The sequence below is a fragment of the Apaloderma vittatum genome, unplaced genomic scaffold (genome assembly GCF_000703405.1).
Source record: "Apaloderma vittatum isolate BGI_N311 unplaced genomic scaffold, ASM70340v1 scaffold8542, whole genome shotgun sequence".
Lineage (NCBI taxonomy): Eukaryota > Metazoa > Chordata > Aves > Trogoniformes > Trogonidae > Apaloderma > Apaloderma vittatum.
In genome coordinates this window covers 2,290-23,041 of record NW_009704193.1, presented here as the reverse complement: position 1 = coordinate 23,041, position 20,752 = coordinate 2,290, and the positions used below count along the sequence as shown (strand labels likewise).

The following is a 20,752-nucleotide window of genomic DNA, read 5'->3' as shown; positions in this document are numbered from 1 at the left end:
TTTAACATATTATGAAGGTACAGACAAAACTTTCTATGATCTTTCACAAAGGAAAGAAGACACCCGTGCATTTAAACCTATTACCAAAAAATCTGGCCATAAAAACCAAACTCAGCATGACATCAGTGTTTGAAACACCACAGGGTACTCTGAACTCTGGCCTTCAATATAAACACACCGAGTACTAGTTCTTTTTTCTTCTATTCCCATTAATACAGCTAGCCAAGCAATTTGTCTAATTGCAATTTATGCTAAGGGAAAAATACAAAAAAATTGCCAACATTCCTCTTCCTTTTTAAAAATTACAATAAAACGTTTTGGTTGAGATTAACAGGAGTAGAAAAACACTTTTATTTTACTACTGATGCTGCCCACTTGATTCAAGGACATTTCATTTTCTTCATCTTGGCATGTTTCTTAAAACTCACATAGCGTGCTTTTATAAAATTATTTTTACCTTACAAATATGCAGAAACAACTAATGCAACAAAGAAGTGAATCTCATTGATAATGAGAAGTAGCAGTAGCTGATTCCCGCAAGAACAATTCCACAGAATTCTGGCAAAACCCAGATGATCCACCATGCCAGACAAAATGAAGTACCTAAGATGGATGCACCTCAGCTGATTTTAAATATTCTGTAAATAGGAAAGTCTGCATCTGTATAGGGACAAAGTCATGATTAATATTATTTAAATGATGAATTCTTAAGAACTGTGTCTCCAGAAGGTATTTAGCAGCGATTTTCACCAATGCACTTAACTCACACGGTCAGTAAAGCTTGCAGATCATCATCAGCCAGGGGCAATCTAAAGGACTTGCAAATAGTCCTGCACGTGTCTTGGGGCAGCACTCCACACCTACACAAACAGAAAGAGAGGGTGAGAAGTGTACATTAGGTGTTTTCCAGATCTGCTTCAAGTGGCTGTTGCTGGGAATAGGAAAACATGTGAGGAATATCTGGGTAGAAGCAAAAAAAAAAGCAAGGTTCTATGAAATTTCACTGTTACAAAGTTGAGAAACTTGAACTGCACATGAAGAAACTTGAAGCCTCTCTCCACCACACCGAGGTCCTTAGTTCAGAGAACAAAAAGGGCACATGATTCATATAAAGAATCAGCCAAAAAGCCTTTCTTTTCTTCCCTTAAATCACTGTTTTTCTTCTTTGATATAAAATACTGTGTTTTGCCCCATGAACGGGCATCTGTTTACATTCTAGAAGGTGCTGTGTAGCAGCTATAATAAATAGTCCACAAACAAGATGAAAAAGAGACAAAAAGGCTATCCTTTTCTTGTCTAATATCAAGTGCTGAAAGAAGCTTAATATTACAGATAACATTTTTCAGCCACAAAGCTCAGCAACAAACAAAGTAGGTCAGTTGACAAGCAGAGTTTCCCAAATAACAGCTTAGGATAAATAGAGGAAACTTACTTTTCACGGTCATTGTCCAGAAACACCGCAGACAGTTGTTCAAAATTCTCAAAGCTATTTTTCTTCAGTTGTTCTTGAGCCACTGCCAGGAGGAAGTGGATGTCCATTTCATATTCATCTCTCACACCATAGTAGCGCCCAAGAGTCATAATTTCATGTTCTGAAAACGCTCCGCCAGTGATACTGATTATCAAGTGCCTGTTTGCAAAAGCAGCAGACTACATTAGTTCTAAGTAAAGGAGTTATAAACAGTCACTAACCACTAAATTCCAGGGAAAGAAAGGATTAAAGCTCACTCATTATCAAATGCTGTATTTAGATTTCAAGAATGTATCTACTTAAAATCAAATCCAGGTCTTTTCAAGGAGCTATAATTGAAATTAATTGAACTCTTAAACTTTTGCAGAATGTTCACTCTTCCTCAACAACTGGCTATACATACAAAAATACATAATTATCATGAGCGAGGCCTTTTACCAGAGATGGCACACTGGCATGGAATATTAGCAGAGATTAATCTTCTCATTGCATTTATCAAACAAGACAGTGAATTAACAAGGTACTACCCTGCTTTGTTCCTAATTACATTTTGCATTCTGCAGCACATTAATAATTATTTCTAAACACAAAGCATGCCCAACAACACTTGCATAAAGTAGGGAGAATTAACAACAGCAGAGGAGAAGTGGGGCAGAAGATCCCAACAGGGAACAGAATATCAATCAAGTGCCAAGCTACACTTCACAAAACACTGTGAAAGCTGGCCCCAACAGGCTGCTTTTCAGAGGAAAGCTGGAGAAACAGAAACACAAACTGGTCACTGAGAGAAGACAGAAAATTACACCCAACTTATCATCATAAGCCCTCCTAGCAAGAAATGAAGACAGCAGGCAGTAGCAAGGCCAGTTTATGCTTGGAAGCTATCAGCAGAGAATCAGATCCCATACAGGGAAGAGCCTGGGACGCCCCCTCCCAAGATTGTTTGTGCTGCTCAGACAAACCAGCCTGATCTGAGGAAGGAGAAACACTCCTGAGATCCGAGTGATGCTGTCAGCCAGTGCTGACACCAAATGACTAGTCATTCCCATTCATACCAAGACTTTGTTGCTGATAATAGAGCTGGAGTGACTTCTGGGTAAGTATCTGAAGGGACTTGTAGTACATCAGCAAATGGACACAAGCTTTGGAGCTTAATCGGGACTAGTAATTACCATTCAGAACATCTCCCTCTTCTTTATATTGTTGGTGGAGAAAAGGAGAAGGACTAAAGACCTCATTGTCTTTGCAGTGGGGAGTTTGCTGCCTTCAGTGATTACGGAGTTCTTCAAATGTCCTGAATGTTGACACAACATAAGGGAAGAAAAACACCAGTAGCGAGGTATGCAAGGGAACCTGGGAGGCTTCCTGCTCTCCTGGAAAAAACTGGCCCAAACTGTAGGTTGCCTCAGCTGCTACAAGGCCTCTTGACAAACCTGTCTTCATGTAACTACATTGGCATTACGACCCCAAACATCTGCCTCTGGACAACTCACATTCAACAGAATTTTTTAACAAGCATCAACATAGGCCTATGTGCCTCAGTCAAAATTAAATAAATTATATATAATGCTTTTTGATAAACTGCACTAAGAATAAACTTCTGTGTACTTGCTGATGCAATTAGAGCCGTACCTTATAGTACCCCTGAGGGTACTGCGTCACTGTGATTGTATACTGACCTTCGAAAACAAACGGAAGAAATTACTAGTGATGCACAAAGTTCTGACACAAGCCTCAAATTGCTGGCTAGAGAACAGTTAAATTTTTGAATAAATCTCTTAACATCCACTTGTGAACGGAAAGCACAGAAACTTGCTACCCCTCCAAACTGCAAAATTTTATCAAGAAACCTAATTTTCCACTTGCTTTGTCTCAGAGGTTTGTGCATTCCTGTTCAAATAAAGATAACTCTCCATGGAATGTGATTGCACTTATACAGCTATTCAAAAAGAGGATGCTAAACACTGTATAGTGTCTCCTTTAATTCAATTGCTGCTTTTTTCATATTAAATAAATCAGAAAGATCCTTTATTTGCAGTGGCAGGAGATAAATAAAAAGGAGAAGACAAGTTGTTGACAGTAGCAAACCTTATTTGAGATTATGCAAACTCAGTGACTGAAACTTGGTCCATCTATTAATATTACCATTATCTCGTCAGTATTATTGTTCCACTTACTGAGTACTATTATTTATATTGAGGGAGCATTCAGAGATCCAGTCAAAACTGGAGCCTCTTCTTCGTGAAGCCAGCAGTAATACCGCTGCATGCACAAAGAAGAGGACAATACTGCCCGATAAGCCTGGCACTCGAAACGCTTGGGCTGGCTGAAAGCATGTAGATAACATCATCAACCTGAGTATTTCCACAGACTGAATTTCCATACATGGCACAGATTTTTCCAGTGCCAGGATTTTAAAGGCCTTTTACTTTCTCAAGTCAGTTAGTGACAATCAAGTCACCACACCCCCCAGACAAAATGATCATCTCATTTGGGAATTAAGGAACATTTTAGTGATTGCAAGGGACTACTGAACGAGATCCAAGATTCGCAAACAGAATTACATCTAAATTGTTCCTGACAAAAAGAAACACGCGGCAACAATTGTTTCCATAGCTGAGTTATCTTTTGTTTTACTTTTTTGTTGTTGTTGTTGTTGCTCTAGAAGAATAAGACAGATTGCGATCTTAATTTGGTAGAGAAAGAAGAAATAATAATTAACTGCTTCTGAGAGAGCTGTTTCTCAAGTTGAATTGAAGATACGCATCTCTGTTAAACCCACATAGTTCTTTGTCTCCAACAGTCAATGGTCTTGCCAGTAGCTTATGAGCAAAACCAGTCTGGATAGGACCACATGATGCACAAGCATCTAAGTCTTAAGGGTTTTTTCCTTCTCTTTTTAACTAAGCTTTCAATGGTTTTAACAATAGCTTAGCAGATGGCTTCAGTGTACGCCATGTATTTACTTCCCAGACGATGTGCTGTAAACTTGAGTTCTGAAAGTAGTTGAAGTAATCCGTATAACTATAATTCTGCTTCACTACATCATATTAATAGGTCTATTTTTAAATGCAACTCATATAAAATTACATAGGTAGCAAGGAAGAAATCTGAACAGTCAAATTCAGAGCACAGTAAAGCTTTAACTGTAATATAAGAGGATTATCACACTAGTTGAAGTCACACAGATAATATTCATTTTTACTTAGTTATAATCAAGAAATGTCACAACAGATTAAAAATAAACAGTGATGCACACAAGACATTATAAAATTTTAAGAAGAACACATATTCTATTCACAGAAAAATATCCTTTTGACTCTTCACAGATGCAAAGTGCTCTCGTCCTTGTCATTAAAAATGTTTCTTTCGTTCTAAAATAAGATACATGGATAACAGAGAGCCTTTAGGTTACTGGATATAATAAATCTACTACCACTATAAAGCACAAAAGTTCAACGTTTCTTTAGAGGTAAATTCTTCCTCTGGCAGTGCAAATGCTTCCTGCCAGATCCCCTGTAGTCCCACCCCAGGAGGGATGCAGGCCATGAGCAGGTGCTCGGGCTGGCCCAGGTGAGCACTGAAGCCAAGAAAACATTGATTACTGGGTTCCCCTGCTTTCTCTCTTGTTCATGGGCTACTGCATTTTTGCTGCTGAAACCAAGTGCCTCAGCACCATATAACTAGAGAGATCTTACTGCGTGCCACAGAGCAGCACTACCCCAAACCAAAGAGCTGGGCCGTACATGGCTGCAAAGAATATGACTGCGATTAAATTCACACTCAACTGAGCCTCTTCCTGGCAAAATAAAAATCTCTCCCTGCTCTTCAAAAGCACAATCATCTTCTAAAAGTGTGCTCCACCAATTTCGTCATGCAAATATTCCGAAACTTTGACCTGCTCTTAGTGCATGTACAAAGATAAAGTTTTGCAGATTATTACTTCAGAATTTGAATTAAATCCACAACTATTTGATTTTAAACAGTCATTGTTTAAAAAAACCTTTTCCAAGTGCTATAGTTTCTACTTCAACTGTCAAATCTCTCCCCTTCTTACCCTAGTTACAATATTTTCCCTCTTAATGCAATCAACAGTTCAAAATCTTCCTTCTGTTGAGTAAAACATTTGAGTCTAGAAATATTTTGTCCACAAGCCACCAATAACTGTGGTTTCTCTTAGTTTAAACTTTACCTTCTAATCACATATTTTTGATTTCTGTATACCAGCCTGTTTTCATCTCTCACTACTTTTACTCTGAATTGCTGGAAGAATCTTCTGCTGTTCTATCTCTCTTCTGAGATATTTCAGAAGCAATTTCTGCCTTTGTTAACATTCCTATAGGGATGGCATTCCATGCAATACACATCTATTTGCATACTTTAGTTATTAGGACAGTTTCTAAATACACAGTGTATTACTACTGTATCATGGGTTTGAGTCCGGAAGGGTTTTCAGAAAAAGCAGGGGTAGAGCTGTATGTGAACAGAGCCCCCGCCTGCTCCCAGGTAGGAGTCAGACCTGCCTCCGGCCAGGGCCAGGCCAGCGAGTGCCTCTGTGATCAGAGTATTTAAGAGGCAACCCGATTGTTCTATCTCTCTCTTTTGGATTCATCTCATTTCAAGCTGTCCTGTGTATTTAAGATTGGGTCGTATTTATTGATGTATTCCTCTCAGTACCCTACTTCGTAAAAGGTGGTGGTGAATTAAATCTATGTCGTTTCTCCCCAAGTCTCTCTGGTTCTTTACCCATCACCTTAAATGGTAGATTATTGCACTCCCTATCCTTAATCTCAACCCTTGAGCCTTTTTAGTTGAATTTTCTCCCTCCACATCACTGTGGAAATGGAGCTGTGGGGAGGAGTGAGATGGAGAGCGCATTTCTTTTTTGTCCCAGTTGGCTTGATCCATGACCCACTGTGAAAACCAAATGCTTCTAGGTAAAATTAACTCCTCTGTTCCACATGACTAATTTTACTTGTACCAAACACAATTCATATGCTCAAGTATTCTGGCTGTGGGACAAACTAAAATTTGAGCATGATTTCCTCTTTCGAGTATCTATACACTCACTCATTGTCTATCTGGATCACTGCCAGAATCCAGCTTTCTGCTCTCCCTATCTATGCTGAAATTGCAACTAAATCTTTAATTATTGCTCTCACTACTGCTTTCCAGGTTGTTTTTTTAATGATGCTTACCACTGAATTCTGTCTTTTCAATACACCTTCGTTCCACAAAGACTCTTCTTCATCCATGATTCAAACCCCAAATAATACCATTTTCAGGAGGCACCTCAAACATACCTTCTTGAATTTCAAAACTACTAATTAAGTCTGTCCAGAGAATTACACAAAGTTTCTTTATCTTTCAGTGTATATATTACTGCTGATTTGCCCTTCTTCACAACAGTCTGTGCCAGCTCCATAAAAAGTAGACATATTTCAGTTGTGCCTTTCAGCTTACTTGAAACTATCACATTTCTTTTTTTTTTTTTCTGGGGCATGGATTCACTTTCTTTTTCACACATAGTCTCCAAGTAAATGCAAAACAAATGTATGCCATTTGTCAGCTAACATGTGCAGAAAGCATCAAGAAACAGTCATGCTCTATGCATTTTTGGGCAATGTGTGTTCCTTAAATACTGAAAAATAAAATCCACTGTCTTACCTGAAAGGGTCATACTGTATCACCTTGGTATGCTCAGGGTCAGTGGCTGCAAACAGCTGTCTGATTTCTCGGGAATGAGGTTCGGCTAGGTCTTTCAGTTTCTTGAGGATGAAACCGATATCAGCCACGGAGAACTTAACAGAGAAAAACAAGACATAGTTTAAAGAGATAACCACTATGTAACCAAGTATGCATGTACGAGCAAGAGTTGTCAAGATGCAGGGCAACGGTGAACTGCTAAGAATTATTAGGTTTCTTCATTGTCTCACTTCAGGTGCAGAAATCAGCACTGTGTTAAGGCTGGATGGAAGCTTGCTACTGAAAGAAACTGATTCCTACTGAGAATATAAAAAATAAACAAAAATCATCAGACCATGCACTCTCAGGAAGCTTATTCCAGCTATATAAAACAACATCCACTTTTGCTTCAAACGTCATATTGTTAAAGCAGAAGCAGAAAAAATTAAAACACAGTTCTAATATCTTGGTCCCCATTTTAAGTTGGTGCCCCTAACTCTCAATTAATAAATTTCAGCAAGTTAAAACTAATCTTTTCACTACTAGTTCAAACGAACTGTTCCAAAGGATATCCATATTCATATTAAACTATGTTGCTTTATATATTCAGAATTAGCAGACTGGGAATTCGTTAGGAACCAATTTTTCCTGTCATGTAAGAACAATGCTTATTTCTTCCCAAATAGGACATAAAAATAAATTTGAATTTAGATAAATAGAATTGGAGCACCAAGGCTTCCATCCTATAGTCAGATCATTCTGTTAGAGCTCTACCAAAGATTTATTTGCTATATCCATTTTTAACATAAAACATGTATGTATTGAGTCATTACATTGGAGTTGAGTCCAAGTGTGAATATCTGATATATCCTTACACCTGTCATGGTGTGCCTAACCGCATAATGAACTGTCAGAAAATAGTTTTCTTCCATTTCTGCCAGTAAGCAATGTTTGCTTAACTAGTGATTATTTGAAACGTGGAATGACTTGTATTAGGGACCTAATCACAACAGAAATTGAGCCTCAGTCCCAGTTATGCTGAAGTCTTGAGTACAGCTACACATCAGTTCAAAGGGATCTAGAAAAGGGTAGCTAAAGTCCCCATGACAATGCCAGAGCTTTAAAAATTGATCCAAGTTTAATAAATGTAGTGGTTGCAGGTAACATGCTCAGATTTAGAGAAGACAGTTGCTGCCTATGCCAAAACCACAGGTACAACCCTGGCATTGCAAAGCCATGGAAGCAACTGGTGTGGAGCAGCTGGACCAGTGATGAAAAAGCTTGAGAGACCGTAAGTTTTTCAGCCCCTCCACAAGGTGTTACTGTTTGGGCCACAAGCACATAGCTTTTTGTTGAAAAAGCAAGGAACAGAGACTGGAAAACACTAGGCACAAGGAATCAATGAGCAGAGTATTTAAAGATGGACAAGGTGTTCTGTCTATTTAAAAATCTGTCTTCTCTAGATTATCAAAGCAGTTATTTTTACATTTTTTCCCTAAACTCCATACTTCCAACACCTACATGGACACCGAGTATCTGAGCAGCATGGCAAGATCTCTTTACCTGCTCTGCCCCCTTCTCATGCAATTGCTGACATGCTAGTAGTCACACCCTAATTTTGTTTGATTGTCTTGCTTAAGGTTATTAAGTTTAATTCAATGGAAGTAAAATCGACCTCCATGTTTGTGCTGCAAAAGACTGCAAAGTTCAAAAGCTGAGACTGATTCAGAGACGATGAATTCATTTCCAAGGAGGCACAGTGACACCTGGCCTGAAAGAACCCACCTCAAACCTGGATAGTACCAGTAGGACTCTGCATAGCACGTGTTCTGTTTTGCATGCAAATTTACACTCTCTAAATACATTTTTTTCCTCAAATTGGAAAAGAAACTAAAAGTGCTGAAAAGTTTTGAGAATTAGATCTTTAAATTTGCTTTCAGTATAGATGGCAATTAAAATTACAAGACTCAATGATTTTTCTCTCCCCATAACTTGAAAAAATAACAATCAAATTTCGTAACTGAAAATTAAAACTTTCCAAGTACCTTACATGATATCAGATAAATGTTTCAATTACAGCAAAATCAATACCAACCTGGACTGATTACCAATCAAAATCTCATCTAAATCAACGTATGCCTATAGAAATGTGGTCAAAATGGCATTTTCCACAAGAAAAACACTCCATATGGATTTCTTTCACCATCTTTTTCAGAAAACATACTGAAAAAAGCCATCTTAAAATTGTTTTCCTTTCTCCAAACTATCTTCCAGCTCTGCTCTTCCCTAATAATTGCTGAAGTTGTTGTGATTTGAATATGCAATCCTCTAATGAACTGAGGCAAACAAGGTGTGTCCTTACTTCTGGAGCTCTATTCAAAGGATGTGAATAAAGCACCAATCATTAGGAGAATAAACCTTTTTTCCTACCCATTGTTATAAAATCTTAACTGTGTAAAGAACGTTTCAAAATTCACTTTAAAGAAGTAGTTTTAGTGCTGCTTCTTCTCATTTTGCAGATTTTACTTTGATAATACACAATCATTCAGAGCTCGTTTCACCCAAGATAATTGAAGCAATGAGCACTTCCAAAGAACATTTACAATCCAACAATGCACTCGGCATTTTGGAGACCAGCTTTGGGTTTGAGTCTGCTGGGAAGAGAAACGGTCCAGCGGTAAGAAAACACTGTATATAGCTTTGTATTTCACTGCTTAAAGCATTTAGCAGTCATAGCATTTTACATCAACAAGCATTTTGCAGGCCTTCCCTGTTATTTCAGGGAATGCAGGTGGTGCTAACTCCACGTTAATTTACAAAAAAAATCACACCATTATGCTATTTCCATTTGAATGGGAGGCAGCACGTGTGGCCTGAAGGCAGCACAGGGTAGGGCTGCCTCTGTCTCTGCGGCACCCCGGTGTCAGGACTGGTGAAATTTCTGAAATCACTGGACATTCACCCCTGAGACTGCACCAGGCCTGCCAGAGTCTTGGGAGTCCTCCAGGTTCACTCTGGTGAGTCAGGAGCCAGAGAACAGTTAAAACTTTCACTAAAGAACCTTCTCCCTTCTCCAGCTGGAAAAAAAGTCTGGAAAAATGGGCAGAGGACCACAGCCGGATAAAGCCTCCTGGGTATTTTCCCTACGTGTGCTCTCAGTGAGCTTAAGCAAAAGGGCAGCTCTGGAGAAGGTCTGATGAAGGCACAATTCCTCCTGCCTCATCACCACAAGCTATGAAGCAAAGTCAATCTAGTCCAGTCAGTCTGATGTTCAGGATCATACTGTTTCCCCAACAGCGTTACAGGCCTGGGGAGGAGTGACTGGAGAGCTGCTCAGCAGAGAGGGACCTGGGGGTGTTGAAAGACAGACAGCTGAACATCAGCCAGCAGTGTGCCCAGGTGGCCAAGAAGGTGCTGGCCTGTATTAGGAGTAGTGTGGCCAGTAGGACCAGGGAAGTGATTGTGCCCCAATTCTCAGCACTGGTGAGGCCGCACCTCGAGTGCTGTGTGCAGTTCTGGGCTCCACAGTACAGGAAGGACATCGAGGTGCTGGAGCAGGTACAGAGAAGGGCAGCCAGAATGATTAGGGGACTAGAATGAAGAGAGGCTTAGGGAGCTGGGGCTGAGAAGAGGAGGCTGAGGGGAGACCTAATTGCTCTCTGCAACTCCCTGAAAGGCAGCTGTAGTGAGACAGGTGTTGGCCTCTTCTCCCTAGTGAATAGCGACAGGACAAGAGGGAAGGGGTTCAAGTTGCGCCAGGGGAAGTTTAGATTGGATATAAGGAAAAACTTCTTCACCGAAAGGGTGGTGGAATGAGTTGCTGAGGGAAGTGGTGGAGTCACCATCCCTGGACATGTTTAAAAAACAGCTGGATGTGGCACTTCAGGACATGGTTTAGGGTTCAAGTTTGTAAGTTGGACTTGATGCCCTTAAGCTCCTTTCCAACCTTGATGTTTCTATGATTCTATGAAGGAACAATCCAGAAAAGGGACTGGGATACAGAGAAGCCTTAGCTCCTGATCCAATGCATTCTGGCCCAGAGCAACTGGGTCCGAGCTGCACAGAACAGGAATTTCCAAGTATACTAGGAGCACATTTATTCAAATATTGCAGCACAAACTTCATTTTAAGAAGAAATAGTAATCTACATTTCTTACCAAACCAACACAAAATCCCACAAACTGTTACAGGACAATCCATTTCCTCTTATTGAATACATTTCTGGCTTTGGTGAATGAGGGCTTCTTCACCAGCCACTTGTGTAATGACTGCTAATATAAAGTATCTACCAGCAGAAGCACCCCAGCTCTCTATTGTTGCCCTCTCCTCTGAAGGCAACACCAAAAGGTAGTGAAACTCAGTGCAAACTGAAGGCTTGAATTCCTGACTGATCTCTAACATGATAAGGAAAACATTTTGGCAGACAAATATGTATGAACTCCAAAAATCAAATCAGGGAACAAAATAGCCTCATCAGGAAGACTAAAGTGGATGCGTCCACATCTCAAGTACCTTTCCAGTCTCCGTATCGCACAGTCATTTTGCAAGAACAGACTAAAAAGGGTGAGACTCTTAAATGTAGAGGATTTGGCTGAGGGGAAAAAATGTCTGAGATTTTACAAAATTATGAAGTTGGTGAATAAGATGAATGGTGATCTTCACCAAACCCTGAAACATTGGAACTAGCACTGAAACTAGTGGGAGGTTGATTTAAAACAGACAAAACATACTTCTTTCATCACATATTTCAACTTCCTACCACAGAGAGCTGTGGAAGCAGTCAGTATCTATAATTCCACACAGGTCAGATCAATTTAGGGGACAGTAAAGAGTGGCCAGGCTTGCATGCACTCCCTAACTAACATCTAAATACATTGCTAGACAGAGAGCACCTTGGGTGAAGAAACTAGGTACAAACAGCTCTGAAAAACAGAGATAAGGTACAGTCCTTAAAGATAATAGAAAATAACAAGAGTCTGCTTCACCTCATTTGCATGCTTCTCCATGTAGTTGAATGTGTACTCATCAGCATCCACCAAGAGAAAGTTGTGACCATGGAAACAAACTGTGGCTCCAACAAACAGATTCTGAGCCTTGAAGTATTCAGATGGCTCACTCTTAAAGAGCTCCTGCCCGGGCTTCTTAATGCGACCTCTTGCCAAGAACTTCCCACCAAGTATCCCTATGGGAATAGAATTGTAAATAATTAATTGTGGCTTTACTTGGGAAAAGTAAACCACAAAAGAAAACCCAAAAGACACCCCAAACCGGCTGGTTTGTATTTAAATATGAGTTTTCATCCTTGAGTTTATTGTCTCATAATGTACTCTCCCAATCCCTCTCTTTGCTAAAAGAACTGTCTCCGCCAGCATCCGCAGCAACAATTACATTGTGCATGTTCAGTGCCATGTCTCATTGGAATGCCTGCCAAACACCTTCCCTTTTTTTCTTCTCTTTAAAGCCGGACAGAAATGTGCCTCTTCAAACTGTTCCCATAACCCTGTTCCCAGCCTTGGAACTGACCCTTGAGAAATGCAAGATACAAAATATAAGATGCAGGCAATTATCCCTGAACTGTTAAAGCAAGAAAAGAAAAATAAAAAAATCACAACTTAGAATAGCCTAGTCCTAACAAAGATCGTGAATTCTGGTGCACTGTAGTTCTAACATGTTTTTAAGGGATTCTGAATGTAAAAAAAAAAAGTAGGAGTGACATGACACTATCTTCCACATGCTGTTCTGTCAGTGCAATTTAAACGTGATCTCTTATTTCCCCTGTGAGCTGAGTATGTCACATTACTTCTTTTCACATTATAATGATTTTATTTGTGCCACTGGAAACTACATGTCGTACTCAAGGGTATGTAAGATGCTAAAAAGAACATTCTGCTTTCCAGTAATATCTTCTGGTGCACCGCATAATTGCATTGCATGTACCAGGCTTTCTAGAAAACATTCTGTCACGTTTAGTTTCATCAGGATATGTGCCCTGCAACAACTCTGGTGTGCCTGGGGTTTGTTTCCTGTTTGTGTTTGAGTTTCCAAGCCAAAAGCCAAAAAGCACAGTTTATTAACATTTAATGATGTCTTACATATTAGCTAATGATGCAAGTCCAGTAACAAGCTGAGGAACAGTGTAATAAAATGCCTTTTATAGTAAAAATTATGAATTAATGTGAAACTCAAACTCCCTGTTAAACCAGACGGATCAGATGTCTTGTCTTAATTGCTTTGCTAGCACCATAAAAGCAAAAGACAAAAAAAGTACACTATGGTAATGGTCAGATCTAGCTTGAATCAAAAAACAATTCAAATCATTAATTTAACACTAATCTTAACGCATTTCTTTCCACTTAACTATTAAAATAAATATGAAACTTTAGGTTATATAATCCTGTTAACTGTTTGTAATATTTAAACAGAACAGGTCTCTGTAATATTGGAAGTTCACTCTTGTCTCTCTATGTCCCTGCAGTTGTGCACTTAGATTGGAAACGAACCTTAATACTTCTGTCCCACAATTGTTTTTTTAAATGTTACGGGTTAGTATATTTCAAGAGGTATAAAGGAAAACAAAAATATCTCATTAGGTTAGAGATTTTACACTGAAACCTGATGAGAATTTTTGATGGAAATCTACAAAAGCCAGGCTCAAAGCACAAAATAAACACCACAACCGAAGACCAGCTTCCATTAAGATCAGATCAGACTTTGCAGGTGTTTGTACAGCTGTTGGCTTGGTCTTACACTGAGTAAAAAAAGGGGTTGTGATCTTCTGCATGGGGAGCCAAAGTTCTCACGTTTTGACCCCCATCTCAACAAGTGCTTCAAGATGTCCATCCCTCTGTGTTTCAAATACAGTTGCACAGTTTTAATAATAGTGTGTAGTAATTCTCTGCAACCTTCAGGTTACTAGACTGAGAAAAGTAAGAGCAACTTATTACTTCAATCTAGGATGGAGATTTGAAACACTTTTACTTGCCAATTTGTATTGATTCATGCAAATAAAAAGGCAAATATAGCACAAAAAGGGTGGTCAAGTTGTCTTTTGCAGAGTCATCTACTGTTTTAACTTAGTGCCTCTCTAAGATGTGCTCAAACTTACTCTTCTCCCACCCCAGCCACTTCAACACTTTTCCTTCTCATGCATGGATGTTCTTCTCACTCCCATCTTGCATGCCTTACTCCTTCTTCCTAGACACTCTTACTTGACTTCTGCAAAGTGCTCTTATTCTTTAACCTCACAGAAACTCATTAACTTCTGTTCAGACATGACTAAAATAAGGGAGGGATAGTGAAAAGAGAATCACAGAATCACAGAATGTCAGGGGTTGGAAGAGACCTCAAAAGATCATCTAGTCCAACTCCCCTGCCAGAGCAGGATCACCTACAGTAGGTCACACAGGAATGTGTCCAGATGGGACTTGAATGTCTCCACAGAAGGAGACTCCACAACCTCCCTGGGCAGCCTGTTCCAGGGCTCTGTCACCCTCACAGTGAAAAAAGATTTTCCTAATGTTTTTGTGGAATCTCCTATGTTCCAGCTTGCACCCGTTGCCCCTTGTCCTATCATTGGACATCACTGAAAAGAGCCTGGCTCCATCCTCCCTGACACCCACCCTTGACATATTTATAAACATTTATGAGGTCACCCCTCAGCCTCCTCTTCTCCAAGCTGAAGAGATCCAGCTCCTTCAGCCTTTCCTCATAAGGGAGGTGTTCTACTCCCTTCATCATCTCTGTGGCTCTGCGCTGGACTCTCTCAAGCAGTTCCCTGTCTCTGTGGAGCTGAGGGGCCCAGAACTGGACACAATATTCCAGATGTGGCCTCACCAGGGCAGAGTAGAGGGGCAGGAGGACCTCTCTCGACCTACTAGCTACTCCCCTTCTAATATCCCAGGATGCCATTGGCCTCCTTGGCCAGGAGGGCACATTGCTGGCTCATGGTCATCCTGCTGTCCACCAGGACCTGAAGGTCCCTCTCCCCTACACTGCTCTCCGGTGTAGGGGCACATGGGGCCCTACTATATATATACTGGTACATGGGGTTATTCTTTCCCAGATGCAAGATGCTACACTTATCCCACCCAACTCTCCAGCCTGTCCAGGTCTCTCTGACTGGCAGCACAACCTTCTGGTGTGTCAGTCACTCCTCCCAGTTTTGTATCATCAGCAAACGTGCTGACAGTGCACTCTGCTTCCTCATTCAGGTCATTGATGAATATATTGAATAGTACTCGTCCCAGTACCAACCCCTGAGGGACCACACTAATACAGGCTTCCAGCTAGACTGTGCCCCACTGACCACAGCTCTCTGACTTCTCTCCTACAATCAGTTCACAATCCACCTCACTGCCTGATCATCCAGACCATATCTCCTCAGTTTAGCTACGAGGATGCTGTGGGAGACAGAGTCAAATGCTTTACTGAAATCCAGATAAACCATGTCCACTGCATGGCCATCATCTAACCACCTGGTTATGTCCTCATAAAAGGCTATCAGGTTGGTCAAACATGAAAAACCCTTGGAAAAAAAAAAACAGAGAAAAAGAGAAGAAAGAAGAAGAGCTGGAACAAAACCTTCTGCCATCCCAGGCATGTTTCCAACTCCAGCTCTGCCTTGCCCCCTTCCTACTGCTTATCCTGCCTCTTCAAGGCTGGTCTCACCAAACTCTCCAATGGCCAGTTCTTAGAGACATCCTTTCACTTCACCTTTCTATCACCTCTGAAAGCCAGCTACTCTATCTGCTTCATCATCTCAGTGAAGTTAAGAACCCATTTACAGACACTTGTCTTTCATACGCGTTTTAAAGCATTTGCTATTGTTGGTACGGGAACTTGCTCATTTATTGTTTCACATTTTGTTTGACTAGCAATGTCCAACGGGCTCCCAGCTGCACTCTCAGAATATATTCTCATTCAAACACAAAAAGAAGGCCAGAAGCAATCTCTGGCCTGACACTCTTGCTGCTGAGAGCCTGGCCAACTGACCACATCTGCACTGCACCGTGTGTGGCTCTGGCCCTGCTCTGGGTGCTATATGATAAATCTGGGGTCTTAAGACACAACTATTATTTCTGTGTGTTCACATCGTGTGAAGGCATGCAAGGGCTGTGCTGCCGTCCAACAGAATGGTGGTTTACAGCATAAAACTGAGGGTATGTACTGCAGCCCCTCCGTATGGCAGAAAGACCCTAACTTTTGAGAGCACAAAACCTCTTGGGACAATGTTAGATGACCAATAAGGGTGAGGCAAGCCAAACCAAAGGTGCAGCCTTGTCCTTACTGCGTTGCAGGAGAGTTTCCTGGAGTCAAGCATCCTCCTGCTGGTGAAACACTGGAACAGGCTGCCCAGAGAGGTGATGGAGGCTCCATCCCTGGAGGCATTCAAGGTCAGGTTTGATGGGGCTCTGAGCATCCTGATGCAGTTAAAGATGTCCCTGCTCATTGTGGGGGTTTGGACTAGATGATCTTTAAAGGTCCCTTCAGGTTCAACACATTCTATAACTCCAAGAGTGGTCCCAGGCTCTCTGAGACCTTCTCTATTTGGAATGGTGCGAAGGAGAATCAGGAACGACCCAACAGACAATACCTATGATTGGGGTCCAAGATTCAAACTATTCCCTGGACTTACTGAATTTAACAGTGCAGCTGTACCCTTAGCATCCTTTACATCTCTGGACATAAAAGATGCCAATCAAACATGTCATTCACTAGCAGAGAAAGGAGTTGCTCTTGAGCTTCACAGCAGCATGACATAATAAACATATACATAACTGTATGTGTCTTTAACTGTAATAAAAGAGAAGCTGCATAAATTACAGGCCACTGGATGGCAGGAAACTAGTAAAACAATGATGACAGGACGCTGCTGCTATAAGCAGTGCTAAATCTCAATGTTGCAATGGAGCAAGGCTAACTGGGAATGCTCACTGAAGCCTAGGCAGGTTCTCTACACATCATCAAAACATTTCTCAGAGAACTGCTTGTATTTTAGTTGGTGGTGAGGTCCCTATTTATGCATTCATAATATAGTTGAATACAAGCAGAGGTGCCATTAGAAGTTCTTTGCGCCGAAAAGGCTGAAGCCTTCCCAAAAACCTACTCATGTGCAGGGCACTCAAATGACTTCGCAGCACCACTGGCAGCAGTGCAGTATCAGGCAGTATCAAAAGAGCTAGTCACAAGGTTCCACAAGAGTTTAACACAGTAACTAAGGAAACGTTCTGTTACTCTTTTTCCTTTGTCTTTGAGAGAATGCAATTTCCTGATTCTTTTTTTCTCTCTATAGTTTTATCAGAGGCTGAGAGCAGATTTTAAGAGTCAGTCCTTCAACTGCACATGTTAAGAGGCACTAGAGCACTTCTGGTTGTGAACTGCTCTGAAACTGTTGCTGCATATGTTTTGTGGGATTCACAGAAATACCCTAATTCCTCCAACAGGGTCATGCTTAGCCAGGGCTTCCGCATCTCTCTGAGTTACAGAAGGACTTCCTGACATTCTTCCCAGTGCCGTGTCCTTCCATTCGTGTACAAGACACTCCGAGGAAATAATAAGACGCTTGAAAATCACAAAACCTTTCATATCCACAGTTGGAGGCAGACAACAAAAGACAACAGTGGTCAAAAGAATTTAACCATGACAACACTGTATGACCATGCTCAAGCAATAGGATAAATGCAAGCAACTGAGAAGTAACAAAGCATTTGTCACTCAAAAACTGGTAGTGTGGCTATGAAATTCAGTTTAGTATTATACAGACACACACAGATACTAGCACAGACACTATATGCTAAACACTAAATGATTAATGATAAAGTATGTTAAAAAATACCACAGCTGTTTTGCTTTCATGAGCTGCTTCTATACAATGGATGCTATATAAGTTTACCAAAGCCTTAATACAAGCTTGCAAAACAAAGGATTTACTCTTTCATTCTCGATGTCTTAAATTTCCTGTCTCTATTTATCATGAGTTACAATAAGATTCCTGTATGTTATCCACATAAAAGCAAATGTTTAAAGGCCAAATTTGCAGACTTAAACATGAAGAAGTTCTAATGCATTAAACTTCTAGGTCCCAAAGGATATTGTAAAGTACAGTCTTCCAATGCACAGCATTATTCTGAGTGATGAAGTTTATAAATTACCATGACATACGGCTATGCAAGATAGTGCAGTAGATCTGCTGATGTAATTCCCATTGCATTTAAAAAATCCACATTGCTGCTTCTGCCAGTGCTGAGCCTGGCCACAACGTTTACTGTAAATTCTAATCAAATGAGCAGGGTAACTGGGACTGATTGCAAGACATGACGACATCTTACCTGTGTTTTGTTGTGTATGTTCAAAAACTGAAATGGTGTCATCACTCAGGAAGTAGGAAATAATGAATTTCCGATCCTTGTCAACAGGACTATCTGTAACAAGTTTTGCACAGAACCGCAGGATGTTACTTTCCATGCCACTTCTGAAAAGCAAAAAAAGAGGTGAGATACCAAGAAGAGAATATGAAAAAAGTTTTCATCACTAAGATATGCATTCTCTTGAGTTTCGTAATACATATTAATTGTGTTACTCCTGGACCAAGAAGGGAAATGGCCTGAGATTCCCTACTTTGTCAAAAACCATTTCCAGCTTAAATTAACAGAATCAGCTAGAGTAAGCCAGACAGAAAGGAATCATTTTCAGTGGAAAATTACTTCTCTGTCACAGGTCTGGAATGAATTTATATTCAAGTTCAGTTGCCAATCAAGCTCCAGGTTTATTTCCAGAAAATTTATAATGGAAACACATGTAGGTAAGTATACTTTCAAATCAAATTCTGAAAAGCAATACATACGATTATCTCTAGAAAATCAGGCCCACCACTAGTTGGATATTTTTTAAGTGATAGTGTTTTAAATTATTTACAGTACTGCTATATGCACTACCAATACATTCCCAGGACTTTTCTAATAGATTTCTTCTTTTATGGAGTTTCTTCAGGTGCATCTCTACCACATGACTTCGTTTTCCGCTTACGCTTCAACAACCACTGCTTGACAAACCATTTCATAATGGGAAGTAAAGGGTTAACACTTTCATATTGTTACAGTAAACTGCACAAAATACAGCAGACAGAAAAAGTAAATGTCGAAAAGTCAAACAGAAAAGCAAATCAGTGTTGGACTGCTGAAGCACACAAAATTGTTGACTAATTCCTGGGCTAAGACTTCTATCAAACATCCATTGAAGACAGCAGAAGGGAAGGAAGTAGAGGATGGGAGGGTCAGAATATTTTCCTTTTCAAAAGAGAAGTTTTGCTGAGTTTGGAGGACATTGGAGTACCATTTCATTAAACCAGTCCTCATGCACACCTTCCTTAAAACTCTGACATACTGCATATTTTGCTGAAAAAATGACATCCCTACTTAGCATTTAGCTCCTTCACAAGAAGACATAATTTAAAAAAATGGAATTATTTTTCAGTGAAATACCTGTCTTTCTCCATGAATTTCTTGAAATCTTTTTGGGGAGGCTTGGGAAGCAGACCCATACAGGAGCACAGAGAATCCTCTTCAGAACCAAATCCAGTATAAGGAGGAAAAATTTTTTCTGGTTTTGGAGGTGGTGGAGCCTTATATGGAACTGGGGTGAAATCCTCTATTAAAAAAAAAAGAAGACAACAATACCTATTTACTACTGTTCTGATTAAGCTATTTTATTAAGGATTTAAACTTCCAGCATGAATACTTATTAGCCTATTTCTGTAACAGAGCACTGATCAAAGTCAAACCAGGATCCCTTCTACTGTTACAGGGTAGAAAAAAGACTCCACAGAAGCCAACAGAAAAATTGTTGTTTCTTCAAGGGTTCCATAATTCCACCTATAATCTTAAAATGTCTGACAATTTCATTAAGATACACAGGCAAATGGAAAGACAAATATAAGTTCAAAATGGAATAGAATAATAAATTAACAATTCTAAATTAATTTTTCAGCTTTATCCTTTGAGACAACATGATTGAATAAATACTTGGCTTATGCATTTCCTGCCCTCTGCTTTTTGCCAGAGGAAAATGAATACATAAATAAATAAGATTTTATTAATTATTTAAATCATACATATATGAAAAGAATTTGCTACATTGAAGCCAATAGCTTCAGTCCACATCTCACTTTATCCAGAGTTCCAGAAGCCTTGATCTTCCTCATTTTCCCCAGTCTCAAGTCTCTCCTCACACTGATCGACAATCCTGGTTACCCCAGATGCACACCGGGAGCTCTCCTGACTCAGCAGAGACATGTCTGGTCAGGGATCTGCACTCACTGCCCATAGAGGTTGCTCCCAAAACACCTGTTGTCCTGTGGTCCCTTCTTACTCTGCTCTTGGTGAAAACCTTGCTGGACCATTTGGGCCATTCTTGCTTCCCTGCACTGCTCTTCCGCTGCAACACAGCTTCTAGCTGCCAGTGAGGTCCAGATAAAACTTCAATTGAGTAATACAGTCTGCTGGTTAAATGAGGTTAATGGAAAATAAAAAAGGTGAGAGGAAAAATGTAATTTGCATATTGGAAAAAGTAAATGGGCAGACCTGAGGCAAATGAAGACAT

The 20,752-nt window shown here is 40.2% G+C and overlaps 1 protein-coding gene across 1 annotated transcript in view; it reads right to left on the bottom strand.

The window, feature by feature from the left end:
- The window catches only part of LOC104267222 (EF-hand domain-containing family member C2-like), a gene marked incomplete at its 5' end in the record, with an annotated part of 28,599 nt that extends 8,798 nt beyond the window's left edge, over window positions 1–19,801 (bottom strand). The window contains 6 exons of the mRNA XM_009864947.1: window positions 768–860; window positions 1,433–1,630; window positions 7,139–7,272; window positions 12,142–12,338; window positions 18,484–18,626; window positions 19,636–19,801. Coding sequence (XP_009863249.1) covers window positions 768–860; window positions 1,433–1,630; window positions 7,139–7,272; window positions 12,142–12,338; window positions 18,484–18,626; window positions 19,636–19,801 — 931 coding nt within the window. The remainder of the gene's footprint in view (window positions 1–767; window positions 861–1,432; window positions 1,631–7,138; window positions 7,273–12,141; window positions 12,339–18,483; window positions 18,627–19,635) is intronic.
- Between the last annotated feature and the right edge of the window lie 951 nt (window positions 19,802–20,752).